This window comes from Scyliorhinus torazame, chromosome 7 (assembly GCF_047496885.1).
Source record: "Scyliorhinus torazame isolate Kashiwa2021f chromosome 7, sScyTor2.1, whole genome shotgun sequence".
In the NCBI taxonomy this organism is placed as follows: domain Eukaryota; kingdom Metazoa; phylum Chordata; class Chondrichthyes; order Carcharhiniformes; family Scyliorhinidae; genus Scyliorhinus; species Scyliorhinus torazame.
Genome location: NC_092713.1, coordinates 253,019,990 through 253,039,052, shown reverse-complemented (window position 1 = coordinate 253,039,052; position 19,063 = coordinate 253,019,990). Strand labels below are relative to the sequence as shown.

Sequence of the window (19,063 nt, the reverse complement as noted above, 5' to 3'; positions counted from 1 at the left end):
TACAGAATGCTACACTGACAATCAATCCCTTTGGGTAACGTACACTCCACAAAGTGGGTGAGTGGATAAAGATTACTAATTGAAATTGCAAGTCTAAATCCAATTGATAAAAGAGAAAGGAAATCGCTTCGCTCCAAAGAGTTGGTACAAGTCATCTGTTCCAGATTCTTACATCAAAAGGCATATCTGTACTGAAAATTTGAGGTATTGGAAGGTGGGACAACTCAGGAAACTGTGAGACTTATTGCTCTGACTTCAGTTTTATTTCGTAAATTCACTTTTTTTTGTCAATGGTGGAATTGTGCTGCAACTGAGCACATGCTTATCAGGAGCAGCGGTCCCCATTTGGGGATGATTTCGGGCTTTATTACAAGGTGTTCAAATTGAGTGTTTGGGGGAATTGGATGAGTCTGTACTCTGCAGGCTTTAGAAATAAACCTGTCTTACGGTCTATGTTGACTTCAGATTCATTCCCAACATACAATTATTAAAATTAACATTCATCCTCCCATTCCGCATCCTTTATTTCACAGCTTTGCATGTGCATATATATGGTTGAACGTGCCCCTACCCAAGTGAATTACACTACTTCTCTCGTGAATCCTGCCCCCGCCGGCCGCCGGATTCTCCGGAATCGGAGATTCGGCGGGGGCGGGAATCGCGCCGCGCCGGTTGGCGCCCCCCCCCCCGGCGATTCTCCGTCCCGCGATGGGCCGAAATCCCGCTGGTTTTATCCTGGTCCTGTCGGCGTGAATTGAGCCACGTCCCTCACCGGCGGGACAAAGCGGCACGGGCGGGCTCCGGGCCCTGGGGGGGGGGGGGGGGGAGGGGCGCGGGGCGATCTGGCCCCAGGGGGTGCCCCCACGGTGGCCAGGCCTGCGATCGGGGCCCACCGATCCGCGGGCGGGCCTGTGTCGTGAGGCACTCTTTTCCTACACGCGGCCATCAGCCTCTGCCATGGCCGACGCGTAGGTGACACCACCCCCCCCGCGCATGCACGGGGATGACATCAGCAGCCGCTGACGCTCCCGCGCATGTGCGGACTTCCACCAGCCGGCGGAGTCCCTTCGGCCCCGGATGGCGTGGCGCCAAAGGCCTTCCACGCCAGCCGGTGGGGTGCCAACCCACTCTGGGGCGGGCCTAGCCCCTAAAGGTGCGGAGGAATCCGCGCCTTTGGGGTGGCCCGACGCCGGAGTGGTTCACGCCACTCCGTCCCGCCGGGACCCCCCCGCCCCGCCGGGTAGGGGAGAACCCCGCCCATGTGCATTTAGAAGTCATTCTCATATTAAACATATATCTGCCTGCAATATATGTTTTTCAGTTAAGGTCCTTACACCTACAGGGGCGGGATTCTCTGACCCAGATTCCCCGGGGGTATTCTCCGGTGGCGTTTTTCGGGCGGGGATGGGATTCCTGCCATCCCGGTCGGGGGCCTTTGGCAGCGCCCCCGCCGGCGATTCTCCAGGCCCTGATGGGCCAAGCGGCCGTCCATTTTTGGCCAGTCCCGCTGGGGTGGGTTACGTATGGTCCCACACGGCAGGACCTGGCAGGTAAGGTGGCGGGGGCGGTCCTCGGGGTGGCTTGGCGGAATCCAACCCCGGGGGGGGGCGGTGGCCTGGACCGCGATCGGTGCCCACCGATCTGCGGGCGGGCCTGTTCCATGGGGGCATTTCTTCCTTCCGCGCCAGGCCCCTGTAGGACATTGCCATGACCGGCGCGGCGAAGAGAGCCCCCCCCGTGCATGCGCCAAAATACGACGGGCGGTCTGGCCATGGGCGAAATCATGGCGGCAGTTCCGCACACGCGTGAGATCACGACGGCCGTTCCGCGCATGCGCGAACTCGCGCAGTCCCTTCGGCCCTGGCTGGTGCGGCGCTAACCCCTCCGGCGTCCACCTAGCCCCCTAGACAGGTGAGAATTCCTCACCTTGGGGGCTCCGGTTTTCCCGCCGGAGTGGGGACTTAGTCCCCGGAAGGGAGAATCCCGATGCAGATATTTTTCCATCCAGCAGCCTGTCTGCAAGACTTCCAATGCGTTGCTTCAGATTGTTGACACAGATCGTGAAGAGCAATCGTCCCGACATTGATCTCTATAGGATTCCACTAGTGACCAACTCCTCAACTTCTACCTTCTGTCTATGCAAATCCATCGGTTTCTATCCAGCCCCCAAAATCTGCCTGCCAATCCCACAGGATTTAACTTTGCTTTGTACAGCACTTTTTATCAAAGATGTTTTGAAATTAAGATGCACACTGTCAGTTGAGCTTATATTACCTGTCAACATTGTAACTTTATCAAAAAATTCTCCTAAGTTGGTAAGACAGGACCTTCTTTTCCAGAATCCATGTTGAGATTCCTTAATAGCTCCTTCTCTTTCAAGGTGATAGCGCATCTCTAATGATCTCCCCTTGCAACGTACTGAAGTATCAATTGATATTATACACAGGATTTTTAGAAGGCATTTGATAAGGTTTAGGAGAAGAGAATTGTACAAATGCAAAAGATGAGTTGCAGCAACCCACAAACTGGCTCTTCAGAATTCACCGCCTGCAGCCTGTGGTGTTTTTTAAACTTGGGCAATTTCTCTTTGTTTTAAAAGGCACCACTTAAGGGTAACGCATGGACAGCAGCAGGTCAAGAAGGTGGCTCACCACTACCTTTTGGGGGGGGAAGGGGAACAAAAATTCCCAAATCATTTCCACGGACACGCAAAAGTCAAAACCCCAAACATGTAACCGGGACCTCCGTGGATTTGAAGGCATGGACAGAGGGGCAGTGGCGTAGTGATATTGACAATGGATTAGTAATCCATACGGTAATGCTCTAGGGACCTATGTTCGAATCCCACCATAGTAGATGGTGAAATTTGAATTCAATAAAAAGAAAATTTGGAATTAAAAGTCTAATGATGACCATTAAACCGTTGTCATTTGCAGTACCCTCAATAACGATGTTAGAGAGTAAAATGGTAAAGAAGGCTTTAATAAGCTAAGAACTAGCCTGGTGCCGAGACGGGTGCTTATATATGACTCCCAGATGGGTGGAGCGGGGTTCCCCAGGGTTCCAAGCCCGGTCTTAAAGGGGACATCACCGTACATGATGATAAGGGTACAGTAATACAATAACCGTTCATCACATTCACCCCCTGTTTAAAAACACGAAGTCCGGCGGGGTGAAGTGGAATCACAAGTCCATTCGTTTTGGCGGCCTGATCATCCTCATCGACCTCCTCAGCTCGGGCGGTGGTGCGGTGGACACGGACGTCTTAGTTGAGGGTACGTCTGAGTGCACGGTGGTCGGAGCCTTGGTCCGGGTCGGGGTAGGGGATCGTGGCGCAGGGGGAATAGCTGGGGCTGGGGGTAATGGTGCCGGCGCCGGCAGGTGGTGTAGAGGGGGGGGGGGGGCGCGCGGTCGGCGTCCACCGAAAGGGAGTGGGACCGGGGGGGTGGTGGGTTGGGGAGTAATGGGTGCCGGATCCCGCAGGGGAGCCTTGAGGGAGGGGGCGTCTGTAGTGGGGGAACCAGCGGGTGCCAGATCCTGGAGGGATCCTGCCGTCAGGGTACTTGACGTAGGCGTATCGGGGGTTCGAATGTAGTAATCAGACCCTCTCGACCGGGGATCCGTTTTATGGCTCCTCGCGTGCCTCCGGAGATGAACAGGTCCCGGAGCCGTCAGCCAAGGTGGAAGCGAGAACCCGGAGGTGGACTTCCTGGGGAAGACAAACAAGCGGTTGTGAGGGATGTCATTCGTGGCCGTGCAGAGGAGCAACCTAATGGAGTGTAGGTCGTCGGGGAGGACCTCCTGCCAGCGGGTGGTTGGGAGACTTCTTGACCGTAGGGCCAGAAGGACGGCCTTCCAAACTGTCGCATTCTCCCTCTCCACCTGCCCGTTTCCCCTGCAGTTATAGCTGGTCTTTCTGCTCCAGGCAATGCCTTTGCTGAGCAGATACTGACACAGTTCATCGTTCATGAACGATGTACCCCGGTCGCTGTGGATATAAGCGGGGAAACCAAACAGGGTGAAGATGCTGTGCAGTGCCTTTATCAAGCTGGCCGAGGTCATGTCGGGACAGGGAACGGTGAATGGGAAGTGGGAGAACTCGTCGATGAAGGTCAGGAAGTAGATATTGCGGTTGGTGGACGGGAGGGGGCCTTGAAGTTCACACTTAGTCGCTCAAAGGGCCCCGAGGCCTTCATGGGACGAGCCTTGTCTGGCCGATAGAAATGCGGTTTGCACTCCGCGCAGATCTGGCAAGCCCTGGCCATGGCCTTGACCTCCTCGGTTGAGTAAGGTAGGTTGCGGGACTTGATAAAGTCGACGAGCCGGGTAATCCCCGGGTGACAGAGGTCATTGTGGATGGCTTGCAGGCGATCCTCCTGCGCGTTGGCGCACGTGCCGCGGGACAGGGCATCTGGGGGCTCGTTGAGCTCCCCTGGACGATACTTGATATCGTACGTGTAGGTGGAGAGTACGATCCTCCACCTCAAAATTTTATAATTTTTTATTTTGCCCCGTTGTGCGTTATCAAACATGAAGGCTACCGACCGTTGGTCGGTGACGAGGGTGAACCTCCTGCTGGCTAGGTTGTGCCTCCAGTGCCGCACAGCCTCCACAATGGCTTGTGCCTCCTTCTCGACTGCAGGGTGCCGCATCTCGGAGGCGGTGAGGGTCCGGGGGAAGAACGCTACTAGTCTGCCTGCCTGCCTGGTTCAGGGTAGCAGCCAGGGCAATGTCTGACGCATCGCTCTCTACCTGGAAAGGGATAGTTTCTTCCACCGTGTGCATAGCGGCCTTGATGATGTCGGCCTTGATGCGGCTGAAGGCCGATCGGGCCTCAGCCAACAGGGGAAATATCGTGGTCTTTTTGAGTGGGCGGGCTATGTCCGCATATTTGGGGACCCACTGGGCGTAATAGGAGAAAAGCCCCAAGCACCGTTTGAGGGCCTTGAGGCTACGGGGGGAGGGGAGGTTCCTTAAGGGGGCGCATGCGGTCGGGGTCGGGACCTAGGACCCCGTTTTCCACGACATAGCCGAGAATGGCTAGCCGGGTTGTGTGGAAAACGCATTTTTCCTTGTTATAGGTCTGGTTGAGGGCTCGGGCGGTCTGGAGTAACTTTTCGAGGTTCGCGTCATGGTCCTGCTGATCATGGCCGCAGATGGTGACATTGCCCAAGTACGGGTATGTAGCCCGCAAGCCGTGCTGGTCCACCATTTGGTCCATCGCCCTCTGGAAGATGGAGACCCCATTTGTGACGCCGAAGGGGACCCTGAGGAAGTGGAAGAACCGGCCGGCTGCTTCAAAGGCAGTGTAGGGGCGGTCTTTCTGTCAGATAGGGAGCTGGTGGTAGGCGGATTTGAGATCGACCGTGGAAAATACCCGGTATTGGGCGATCAGATTTACCTTTCTGCTATGCGAGGAAGGGGGTACGCATCGAGCTGCGTGAAGCGGTTTATGGTCTGGCTATAATCCATGACCATCCGTTTCTTCTCCCCGGACCGGACTACCACCACTTGTGCTCTCCAGGGGCTGTTGCTAGCCTAGATGACCTCCTCTCCCAGTAAACGCTGGACCACTGACTTGATAAAAGTCATGTCTTGGGCACTGTACCGCCGGCTCCTGGTGGCGACGGGCTTACAGTCGGGAGTGAGGTTCGCGAATAGAGAGGGGGGTGCGACTTTCAGTGTCGCAAGGCTGCTTACCGTGAGGGGGGGCAAGGGTCCACCGAACTCCAGTGTCAGGCTTCGGTGGCTGCACTGGAAATCCAGTCCGAGCAGCAGGGGGGGCGAAGAGGTGAGGGAGGATATACAGTTTGAAATGGGTGTATTCGGCGCCCTGGATCGACAGATACGCAATACAATACCCCTTGATTTGGACCGAGTGGGACCCGGATGCGAGGGCTATGGTTTGGGACACGAGATGGGTGCGCAAGGAGCAGCGCCTTACCGTTTCTGGATGAATAAAGCTTTCCGTGCTCCCGGATTCGAAAATGCACGGAGTGTCGCGCCCGTTGACCTGGACCTGCATCATAGGTGTTTTGGCCGCGTTTGGTCGAGGGTGATCACTCCCAGTCCGAGTCCTCAGCCGAGTCGGATTCGTAAAATGGCCGCCGCTGTCGGTCGCACGTGTCGGGTCGAGAAGATGGCCGCCCCCATGATTCGCACGAGGCAGATGACGCGTCAGAAGGGGGCGTGTCGGGTCAAATCGCAGCCGCGTTGTGAGGACGGCGGGCCTGTGATTTTCGGGCCTGCAGTTCTTTGTGTTTCTGGCCCTTGGGCCTGGCCAGGCAGACCCTTGCAAAATGCCCCTTCTTCCCGCAGTCGCTGCAGATGGTGGAGCGGGCTGGGCAGCGTGGGCGTGGGTGCTGGCCCTGCCCACAGAAATAGCACAGTGTGTCTGGGCGGGTCGCCGCGCGGCGCAGGCCCGTAATGCGGCCGAGTCTGGGGAAGTCAGAGGGGGGCTCGCAGGGTCCGCGGGGTACGTGCCTAAATTATGTCAGGCCACTTCCAGCGAGGTGGCGAGCTTTAGCGTGTCCTGGTGGTCTTTTGCCCCGTTTTCAAGTAGTCGCTGCTGGATGTAGGTCGAGCGGATGCCGGACACGAAAGCGTCTCTGATGTGCAGGTTCATATGGATTTCCCCCGTCACATCCTGATGATTACAGTTCCTGGCGAACCGGGTGAGTTTTTCTACAAATTCGTCTAGCGTTTCCCCCGAGCGCTGCCGGCATGTAGAGAGCAGATGCTGAGCATGTACCTCATTGATGGGTTTGACAAACCGCTTGCGTAGTATCTCAACCGCCTCTTCGTAGGTAGTCGCCTTTTCGAGCGTGGCGGAGATTCTGTGACTCGCCTGGACGTGGAGTAAGCGCAGCTTGCGTAGCCCCAGGATGGGAGTCTCTGAGGAGTCCAGGTAGGCTTCGAAGCATCGGAGCCAGTATTGAAAAATTTCCTTTGCTTCCGGTGTCCGTGCTTCCAGATTGAGCTTCACTGGTTTTAGGCCTGCGTCCATCCTGATGTAGTTTAGCTTATTAAATTGTAGTACCCTCAATAACGACGCTAGAGAGTAAAACGGTAAAGAAGGCTTTAATATGCTAAGAACTAGCCTGGTGCCGAAACGGGGTGCTTACTGGGTGCCGCCTGCAAGGCGGCCCCTTATATACGACACCCAGGTGGGTGGAGCTGGAGGCGGAGTCCCCCAGGGTTCCAAGCCCGGTCTTAAAGGGGACATCACTTTACATGATGATAAGGGTACAGTAATACAATAACTGTTCATCACATCATTAAAAACCCAACTGGTTCACTAATGTCCTTTAGGGAAGGAAACCTGCCATCCTTACCTGGTCTGGCCTACATGTGACTCCAGACCCATAGCAATGTGGTTGCCTCTTAATTACCTTCAGGGATAGCCAATAAATGCTCGCCCAGCCCGTGACGTCACATCTCAAGAACGAATAAAAACAAATGATGGCTCCCAGGGTTCAGGACTCGTGGGCCCCCACATTTTCACTATGTGAATAAATTGCTTTGATTTGGGAAGAGAAGTGGATACATCTAGATTTGCCAATGATACCAAGCTCAGAGGTAGAATGAATTACGAAGACATAAAAGCAAAACGCAAAAGGGTGCAGATTAAGCAAATTTAAGAACAAGTGCAAATGCATGTTCAGGTAACAGAGCATGAGGTAACACAATTTGAATGGAGAAATGGGAGTTGGAAGTGTAATGGCAAAAGGAGAAGATTAAAAACAAAGGAATTTAGGGGTTGAGGCGCACAAGTCAATAAAAGCTACTAAAACCTGGGCATGGTATCAGGGGTCAATTTGGCAGCCTGCAAACAATACCACAAAATAATTAACCTAGAATCTTTCTACATAATAAAACTGAAAGGCCTGCGCAGTAATCAGTTATTGCATGTCCATTCCCAGCTCTTGCTGAAAGGGTTACTAGTTCTTTCTTTGCCGAGGTGGACCTTATCTATCAATAGAGCCACCAGTTTAGCCTTCTCTTCAATACTTTGGCTGGAAAACGCAAACGCAAATGGCTCAACTGCCATTCCCCCTGCCCCCACCAGAAAATGCCAATTAACATCTTTTGACTGGTTGCTGGGACTTCTGGACAAGGACATGTGAAAATTAATTGCTGACCAAAAGTGCAGGAAGGAGCATTGAGCATTGACCCAAATTACACTCAAATTGGATACTCTACTTTAGGAAGCATGCACCCATCTTGGAAAGGTGCAGCAACAATTCCCCAGGATAAATGATCTAACTATGATGAGAGCCTGATATGCATTTGCTGTTCATGGTTGCAAATAACTTCTTGAGCTATCATAACTGGTAAGATATGATACAATACATGGAATAGGCAACGGCTTTATCAGAAGTGATTAATTAGAAGTAGACTTTAAATGTAAAGTGTATTGTTAAAATACTCATTGTTAAAGAGCAAAATTATTAAACTTTTATTATTATAACATCCATCCTCACTGTTAAAAGTGGTTTTAACGTCTCTTCACGTCAGTATTATAATGTAAACTGATGGGTAGACCAACAAAAATATTAAAAACAAATCCATCAGTGCGGAAACAAAAATGAAATATCATCATTAGGAGACAAGAGCCATTAGAGAATGTAATTTTGGAGTTTAATCATGCAGTGATTTACAATGAATAAACAAAGTGTTTATATTGCAAAAAAGTAAAACTAGCTTTCATTTTACACCAGCACATTCTAATTGATGAATCACTTCTGAAATGTAGACTAATACCTACGTGGATTGGTCGGACTGCATGCCCTATTTTTATGTTTTATTTTCAATATGTTGGCCACGACAACAGAACTCTTTGTTCTTCTTTAGTGCCCGAGTTAATTATATCTAAATAGAGATGCAGCCCTCAGTTTAATATTTTATCTGTTCGGTAGTATCTCGCTCATGACATGAAGCTGCCTGGAGCCAGCAGTAGACAGTATTCAGAGGGGCCTCCATTGGTATGTGTCTCCCGGTAATGAGTTTCAAATGGCAAATTAGATAATAAAGTATGAATAGCGTATGTGGAGGCGAAACAATTCTAGCTGATTGGGAATGTCCCTGCGATATACATTTGTTAACGTATAGTCAAGAAAGTTGATGGGAGCAGACAGCCAAATTCACAGAAGGCATAACAAAGGTATAATTGCTCTAACCCTGAAAAGCCACAGAGAGGCAGTTACCCTCTCGCAGTCTCAGAAAGCGGGCAGGCCAGTTTCCAGTCACCAAGCCTGAAGGCGAAGTTTACAGCAAATAGGCTTGTACGTCTTATAGCCAAGGCAGTGCAGTAAACCTTTGTGACACTAGTTTTGAAATATTTTTGCTGGACCAGGAAAAAAACAGTTCCCAGATTTGGATATCACCCCTGTATTGTGTGGTAACTATAGCTGGCTATTCAATTTGGAAGACGTTTGGCGAACCGGGGAAATCTTACAGAGTTCAGGTATCGGGAATATATTTTGTAACAAGAGGTACGTTCTATATGTTAATAATTCCTACATCGTAATGGCATGAGATAGCGTAGTCTTGGTTGTGAGAATTTGTTGTTCTTTACTTTAATAAATAGTCTTTAATAATTGTTACACGATGACTGGGCTGTTCATTCTCATTATGGTTTCACTTGTCTCCTCACATCTAAACAAAACAAAATTATACACCCCCAAGAGCCAGTGTTCCAAGTTGGGATGCCCTCGCAGTTAACATCAGCATGCTTCATGACATCTCTGACAATCCAGTGCTTCCTCAGTACTGTACATAAATGCTGCAGTGAATCTGAATCCACAAGCTTAGTTCTGAGTGCTACCTTTAAACCATGTTGACACTAGCTAAAGCAAATAAATGTTGCAATTCCTGGATGCGAAGCAGGAATCTATAAGTTTGCAGATAATACAACTGTGATGGGTCGTAACTCAAACAACCACGAATCAGACTACAGAAGGGAGATAAATCACTTGGTTGCATGGTGTACCGAAAACAACCTCTCTCTAAATGTCAGAAATACCAAGGAACTGAACATTAACTTCAGGAATTGGAGCACGACCCCCCCCCCCCCCCCCCCCATGGCTCCGAAGTGGAGATGGTCGATAGCTTTAAGTTCCTGGGGGTCACCTTCACCAATAGTCTGTCCTGGTCCACTCACGTTGATGCAACAGTCAAGAAAGCCCAACAACATATCTACTTCCTACGGAAGCTAAAGAAATTCGGCATGTCTGCATCGACTTTATCAAACTTCTACAGATGTGCCATAGAGAGCATCCTATCTAGCTGCATCACAGCCTGGTATGGCAACTGCTCGGCCCAAGATCGCAAGAAGCTGCAGAGTGTGGTGAACTCGGCCCAACACATCACACAAGCTTGCCACCCTCACATTGATTCTGTCTACATCTCCCGCTACCTCAGGAAGGCAGTCAGCATTGCCAGAGACCCCTCCCACTCAAGCTTTGCCTTCTTCCAGACCCTTCCATCAGGCAGAAGGTACAGAAGTCTGAAGACCCGCACATCCAGACATAGGAACAGTTTCTTCCCCACAGCTACTAGACTCCTAAACGACTCTCCCTCAGACTGATCTGTTCCCTGTAAGAACACTATTCACAACGTCCTATGCCGCTCTTGCTCATGTATTTACTTTGTTTGACCTCTTGTTCCGCACTGTAACCAATCACTGTTTGTCGATATACGATTTGTCAATGTACTTTGTCGATTATTCTTTTTTTGTCTACTATGTACTGTGTACGTTCCCTTGGTCGCAGAAAAATACTTTTCACTGCACTTCGGTACATGTGACAATAAATCAAATCAAATAATAATCAACATTGTCTGTGGAAGGAGCTGTTAGAACTTTGGGTGAACACAGATCTGATGAGCATCCATTTATAGAATCATAGAATCTACAGTGCAGTAGGAGGCCATTCGATCCATCAATCTGCACCAGTTCTTGGAAAGAGCACCCTACCCAAGCCCACGTCTCCACCCTATCCCCATAACCCAGTAACCCCACCTAACCTAAGGGCAATTTAACATGGCCAATCCACCTAACCTGCAGATCTTTGGACTGTGGGAGGAAATCGGAGCACCCGGAGGAAACCCACGCAGACACGGGGAGAACGTGCAGACACCGCACAGACAGTGACCCAAGCCAGGAATCGAACCTGGGACCCTGGAGCTGTGAAGCAACTGTGCTAACCACTATTTACAATACTGTCCAAATTCTGAAAGAAGGGGATCTTCCTTACTTCCACAGCCAGCTTTTCGGCTGTGCCTGGCTGTGTTCAGGCTGCCCTGGAAATTCCACCTGTTAGCCCACCCATAGGTTCAATGCTAGTAACACCTACGAAAAGTAGGCATTGGGCTGTACTGCGTCCCCCCGTAGACCTCACATAATTCAGAAAGGAAAATAATTCATCTGAAAGGCAATCACCTTACAATGCAGGCCACAGGGAAACATTACTCATATTAACATTTCTTCTTTGGTCTGTGTAGGGTCTCTACCAGTTAGAGCAGCAGGGGTCTGCACTAATTTGTATGCATTCCCTTGGGGCAGTTATTCCTGTTGTTCCTCTCCAGGCCAGCCACCTACCCTGATTACTAAAATGAGCCCATTCCTGAAAATTGGGATGGGCCAAGGCTGTATTCATCACACAGCACCAGGTGTCTCCTTCACTACATTTCTGGCAGCAGAACAGGCCATAATTTCAGGTGCACTTCATTTTAGTAAAGGTTTGTGCTTTGTATCCATAGGTCACTGTGTTAAAAGAAACAACGTGGATGCTGCCCCCACAATTTCTCACACCAACATCAATGGAAGGATGGGGAAGAAGTTGATGAATGAGTAAAACTATAACCTCCACAAAATCAATTGGAGCTTAGCTTAGTGAGCAGTTTGGAAATTGGTACACTGTAAATGTAGTGGCACAGTGGTTAGCATCAGGTACAAAGGTTCAATTGCAGCCTTGGGTGGCTGTCTGTGTGGAGTTTGAACGTTCTCCCCGTGTCTGCGTGGGTTTCCTCTGGGTGCTCCTGTTTCCTCCCACAATCCAAAGATGTGCAGGTTAAGTGAATTGGTCACGCTAAATTGCCACATAGTGTCCAAAGATGTGTAGATTAGGTGGGGTTATGAGTATGAGGCAGGGGAGAGGGTCTAGGTAGGGTGCTCTTTCAGAAGGTCGGTGCAGGCTTGATGGGCCGAATGTAGGGTTGCTGTGATTCTATATGCTGACAAGGGGAGGTGTTGGTAGATCTAGCTATGAGAAACAAAACAGATCAGGAAAATGAGTTAAGTAGAGAATAAGCATTTAGGAAAAATTAATGCAAAAACAAGGGCACAGCAAGCTAGCTGAGCTAGAAATAAATTGAAGTATAAGGCGGATGGAGGTGGGTGTAACTAAATCAGAGAGAACATAACTGTAACTTAAAAGATGTGAATGGGGACAAAATATAATTGTTTAAAAAAAAACTATTGTAATCCATTATTGATGCCCCACACACTTTTGCTCATATATCTTTTTCAATTGTTCTTAATGCTAAAGTGTGAAAGATTTAATTTTTGGACAAGTTATCAAAACATACACATTAATTAATTAGCAGAAGCACTTACTATATTCATTAGGGTCAGCAGGTAGTTCTGCACATGCTCTTGGCCATGAAAGTGCACTACTGTGTCATCAACTCCAAGAAGAACTTCGATATTATAGTCATTCTCCCGATCATGTCTTCGTACTCTCCTGGTTTTGTTCAATTGTTGCTCAATTCCTTTGTATTTGGCTTCCAGGTCACGCAGTCCACTGAGTTCGGGTTCTGCCATAAAGAAGTTGCTTCATTAGTCAAAATAAAAGCACAACACTGAGGTAAAAGCTATTTGCCTATTTCTTCTAACGTAACAAAATAGCAATAGTTTTATGTGCACTATTCAAAGTAGCAGTCCGTTTCTGAATTTACTGTGAATGTTCTTGTGAATTCTGTGCTGAATATAGTGAGGATTGCTAGGGTTGTGGGGATCCTTTTTACCCCGCAGGTTCAGGGCTAGACCTGTGCATGTTGTCCGAACCATGTCCAGGGCTTTATGGGTCCACCATGGCGTGTCGCCCCCTGGCAAATGTGACAAGCCACTTCAATGGCCGTTCACTTCAGCGGGGCTATAATATTCGTGTGGGTGGCAGAGGCCATAAAATCTTGACCCACATCTTGGCCCCAGCCCAATGTCTTCAGCAAGTCAGGCACTGTGGCAAATTGAAAGGTGAGGAGGCCATTATTGTGTCCTCCCTTTCCATCTGGGGCCATTCCTGCTGCTACCCAGGATCTATTGACACCTACCAGATAGCAGAGGAAACTCCACCATCTGTCAATGTGATTTAGGTCCAATCCAAAAGTCTGAATTCACCGGTGTGACATTTTTCCATTTCCCACCTCAGCGATCCCATGATCATTTGAGTGAAAATATTCTGTATAACTTACAGCTCAATTAAGCATGGTTTGTACTGTAACCTCCCAACAAATTGGAACCACACAAAACACTTCACGGTGGACCCTTATTGCTCGTAAAAATAAGGATTTTTTTTTTAGCCGTTCAACTTAAATCATATTTCTTCAAAGCTATCACAGCATGCTCAGGTCAGGCCATTCTACTTGCTCGTTTTGGAAAAATGGAATGAGAAACTCAGGAACTGAGCTTTACGTTTTATTGTACCACTAGGGAAAGCAAGCTGCTTTCGTTTTGGAAAATGCTACACATTAGGAAGTTGTGGGACGCAACATTAGGCTCAGTGGCACCGGTTGTTTAGGTATCATTTGAGGACCAAAATGGCTGCGAATCACAGCAGATGCCATTTTGCTGAGGGCTCAGGTAACATCCACTGGAAGTATAAAGAGCAGGTCATTTCTGAAGCCAATCAGCGTGCAATGTTGATTTGATCCCAGTGAAGCCATTTTGGAATTCAAAGATCCTTCCAATGCCCTCTCTTAACCTCGCACAGCTGGACATGCATTAAGCAGCTGCCATAAGTTCAAACCCAGGGCTACTTGCCACACAGACTCGGTTCCATCAGTCAACTGAAGTGATGAAGAAGTACTTCAGACAAGTGTTTCCAGATGGGGGAGCAAGAGACTGGAGCAAAACTGAAGAAAACACTTTCTGGCTTCATGGTACGAACACAACACTAGGTTAACACCAGCAGGTATTGTGACATCCGTAGCAACACCCAAGTGTTAAGTAGTTTGGAGAGAGAGAAAATAAGAGTAACTGACAGAAAATTGGTTTCTTGTAAACATTCTTAACTATATATTTGTGGAATGAAATAATTTTAGCTGATAAACACCAGAAATAATGGTAATCTGTTGAATTATTTTTCACCGTCGAAATAGATTTTTCCACAGTGCAAAAATAATATTGTGCAGCACAACAATGAGTTAAGAGAGGGTGCAAAAAGCACGCAGAGTTCTCAATTGAAAAGATTACAGTGATTAGCATGGCCAAGTCTCTGAAACGCAGAATAAAAGATCAGTATGGTTGCCAGATGGCCCCAAGGACAGTTTGACAAACTGATCATTCTTTATGTATATTCATCAGTCCTCAACAGAAAAGAATATTTTGTTAAAAAGGATACAATAGGACTGCTGGGTGCTGTATGGTAATACTGCTCTCAAAGAGATGCGAACACTTTCAAGCACTTCTAAATGCAAAATGAAAGCCATTTTCAAATGCCATCCTGATCTCCCTATCTCTGGACGCCCCCACCCCACCCTGATCTCCATATCTCTGGACCCCCCCTCCCCCACAGATTTCCCACCGCGGCCTCCAGACCCCCTTAACGCCCCAACTTGCCTGTCAGGGGGTCCTCCAGCCCTCTCACCCCATCTCATAAGGGCAGGGCACCACCAGGCCCGATCCCTGGCAGTGCCAACCTGACACTCCTGCTGGCACACAGGCACCTTGAAACTGCCAGCCTGGCAGTGTCCCTGCCAGCCAGACACCACCACCCAAGCATCCTGATAGTGCCAGGGTGGCACTGCCAGGGTGCCTGGGTGGTGGTGCCAAAGTACCCAGGTGCCAGCGGGAGTTCCAGGGCACCATCCTGCCCAGAGGCCGACCACCTGGGGTCTTCGATGGCCTGGGTGACCCGCCTAGGTGCTATTCGCCAGGTCCATGTTTGTGTGGACCAGTGCTAAACAGCGACATGGCAAAATATTCCAGGCACAGGTGTTCAATCCCGGGCCTTGATAGAATCCATTGCAGACATCTTTAAGTGAGCCTAACTGCTCCCTTAAATATGCATATATGGATCCCGCCCAGTGAGACGTCTTGCAAGATCACCTTAGATCTCATGAGGCACCCCAAGCGTTGCAAATCATGCAGAAAGTCTCTTATGAGATTTAATGGCCTTGTCGCGTCCTGAGTCGGGCGCGGTGAGGCCGTTCAATCAGGCATAAGGTTCTGATGGCAGAATGGCTGGAGCTCTCAGGGAATTCTCAGCTATTGTGCAGGATATCGCATTGAAAGTCATTGATATATAGGAGAATTACACATCAGGGCTGGAAAGTGGCTTGAAAACAGTACCAGCTGCCAGGCTGTTTGGTGCTAACTCCGGCTCCAGTGATTAGAACGCCTGCTGGGCCGAGAATTTATCAGAAGTTATGCCAGCAGAGTGCTGGCCCATTAGCATGCTCCAGAATTGCTCCAGAAATAGCGCCCCCAACGGGAACGCTTACATGAAGCAATTTAGTACTGGCGTCAACACTTGGAGCGTGATTTAATGGGGAAAAAGCAGAGTCCCGTTTTGGGTGATTGCAGCACCGAGAATGACCCTGCTATCAAACGGGACTCTGTTTTTATTTTGACCTCATGGAGGAATACTCCAAAGAGGCTACACTTACCTCGCTTTCTGCACTGATGAGCTCAGCTCATCTCGACCTCCCTTGGACTCTTCCACCCTGGGCCCGATCTCCAGCACAGGCATCCTGGCACCCTGACATGCTGGCAGTGCCCCTGCCAACCTGAACAGCTAGGGTGCCCAGGGAGAAGTGCCAAGGTGCCTGGCTGGCAGTGCCACGGTGCCTGGGTGGCAAAGGGAGTGCCATGGTACTACACTGCCCAGGGAACTTCCGATGCCTGGGAGACCACTCCAGGTGCTGTTACATCCTGTCCAAGTTTATAAGGCCTTGTGCTAAACCCACCATGGCGAGGTCTCCCAGGCGCAGCTGTTAGTTCCCGGGCCTCGGGAGCATCGCGCCCCGACACATTTAAGTGAGCCTAACTGCTCGCTTAAATATGCAAATCCGTACCTCACCCAGTGAGGACGAGATCCAGATCGCGAATATGAGCGAGATCTTGTTGGATCTCGAGAAGCGTCCCGAGCGTTGTACATCTAACGAGAGGTCTCTCACAAGATATTACAGCCTCGTCACGTCACCGAATCAGGCGTGATGAGGTCGTTCAATCACACCCTTAGTCTCCCAAACTGAGAATTTCTCTCAAAATATCACTACTGAAGAGATAATCCAATTGCAGTCTGTCATTTTCAGACCAACCATAATTATTCACTTTGTCTTAAATTAATGAGTTGTAGATTGCCCACTTAGCAATGATAAAAGTAACTAGCCCATCAATCAAGTTCTCCTTTTAGTACAGTACTTCACCTACTATTCAGGTCCTGGGGAAAAAAACATTCAATAACAGAACATGGTGGAAAGGATTTTAATCTGGGCCTAATTTTACCCTGAGATTTGGCATTGAGGAGGTAGCGAGTATTTGTACCAAGGATCAGTAGGCATTGATCCTCAGGCCTCATCTACAAATTTGAGGCAAGCTGCAGGCACCCATCGTGCCTCTACAGGCAGCTCGCCCGATGGAAGAAAAACATTTCGGACTGGCCATTGTACCAGCAATAGTGCTTGGAGAAATACTGGGAGCAATGGACTATGGGTTAGGGTAGGCTATGAGGAAAGGGACAACGATGCGATGGCGATGAAGTTGGCCAAGGGCTGCTGCTCCTCCTATATCCACAAGAAGACTTTAGATTTGAAAAAGCAAGTTGTTTGTGGGCAGGAGCTGGTGAAACGTTCAGAGCGCAAAAGGCGCAACATTGGCCCCACTCATCCTAAATTACATTTCACAAAGGGTCTTTCAAGAGAGGGTCCTTTTTGGCTGCCACCACGGTGGCTAGCAAATGGGCCAAAATCTAGTAGTGGTCTGAATGTCGATGTTGAATGGGCGCAGTCCATGCCGCTGTCAAACTGGCGTGCACCAACTCTGCTTTCTGCACAAAATTCAGGTGTAATGCACACCAAATTCTATCCCAATGAGTCAGAGCACTGCGAAGCTGCATTCACTGTCAAAAACTACAAATCAACACTGGCCTATTGCATTTATTATTGCAAGCATATATGTGTGAAATATTCCTGATATCTACCAGATATTTTTCTGTACACGTGACCTTCAGAAAAAAGATCATAAAAAGTGTCAGGTATATGTACCAGATTTTAAAATTCTATTTGAGATAACAGACAGCACTTAATGCCCAATTACCTGCAGGTGTTAATCATGCTTCAGGGTACGCTGGAAATAAACAGTAGCTTGTTATAAAAAGTATCCTATTTATGTGTATTTGTAACCATCTTGCATCCTATTCCCTCGGCAGCAGCTTTCAACATTTCACACATAGCACAATATTTCCTTCACAACTCAGCAGGATGAAAACGTTTGTTTTATTCTTTGTTCATTTCTCTGGGCTTCTTCCCCAAGAGGATAGCATGATAGAGGGCTTCCTCCCAAAACCAATTCGAGATCTATTCAGCAGGCACCTTTCTGACCACCAATGTGATCTTTGGTTATATTCTTAACATATCAGCATCGTTAATCGTGCATGTCACCTGATGGAATAATTATTTAATGACCTTGTGTGGGATTCTCTAATTACTAAGAACTAGTATCAACTAATGAAGAAAGTACAACAAATGCATCACGGTCAAAAGTGAAAGGAGTGCTGATTGGAAATGTTGAAGTGACCCAAAGACGAGGAAGATAAAAGAACATATCCCCTTGACAATATTAACATGCGAGGCACAAATAGAGCGTAAAAATAAATTGCGAATTAGTTCATAAATGCTCACGGCAAAATGGTTACAATCTAAAGAAGTGCAGTGGGGCTCATTGTCATCTCCAGCAAAAAAGGTGCTTTTGACAAAACTGCAAAGCAATTCAACTGTGGAAATCAGAAGCTCTCAGGCACCACAACAAAATTTTGTGATGGCAAAACCGATTCAAAGGGCATGATTCAATGAAAAACTCTCCAAGTGTGGTAGCGAGCGGGAACTGTCGCCAGCTTCCCGGTGCTCAGCCCGGCGAGGCCATCACCACAATCAAAGTTAATCGGTCCACTAGCCGAGGCCCCACGGGCTTCACGCCGCAAATCATGGATCGCCAATCAATTAGCCGGGACCACGCTCCCAGCCCCCCGCTAACAAGGTTGAGCAGCACATAAACTGCTCTTGCACAGCCAACCCCAATCAGCTCATAGCAAGGAGCTGAGACGGCCGGGTCCTGGAAGCGGTCAAGGCCAGGAGGGGTGTCTGCACTCCCGAGGGTCCCAGTGCACCGCTCAAGGACAGCCCGGGTGACCACATGGACCTCGTTATATCGGGTCTCCGCATCGGTCTCCGGCCTCCATAAAGGCGCCATTAGCCAGATCCTCAGCGGTTTCCTTATCTCACAAGAACCAACCACCATCCTGGGGTGGCCTTTGAAGAGGCTGTCTGACTGCCTCAGGATGTAACTTCCCTGGGAAGTGTGCACACACGTGCATGATTTTCATGTGGTGGTCACACAAGAGCTGGATGTTCAGAGAGTTGAACCCCTTCCTGTTGATGTCGGGCACTCGCAGATGGCCCGGTGAGCGCAAGGCGGCATGGGTTGCAGTTTATCAGCCTCTGACCTGGGGCATCCTGGCGATGGTGGAGAATTCTACTGCCCGTGCATCTTGTTGAGTTTGGTCCGTGTCAAAGTTTATATAATTTTCTGCCCAGGCAAACAAGGCATCCATGATTCCCCCCC

The 19,063-nt window shown here is 49.2% G+C and overlaps 1 protein-coding gene across 1 annotated transcript in view; it reads right to left on the bottom strand.

Annotated features, from left to right (window-relative positions):
- LOC140426956 (A disintegrin and metalloproteinase with thrombospondin motifs 2-like) overlaps positions 1–19,063 on the bottom strand; it is a 365,539-nt gene that overhangs the window by 119,496 nt on the left and 226,980 nt on the right. Inside the window, exon 4 of the mRNA XM_072512267.1 lies at positions 12,617–12,816. Coding sequence (XP_072368368.1) covers positions 12,617–12,816 — 200 coding nt within the window. The remainder of the gene's footprint in view (positions 1–12,616; positions 12,817–19,063) is intronic.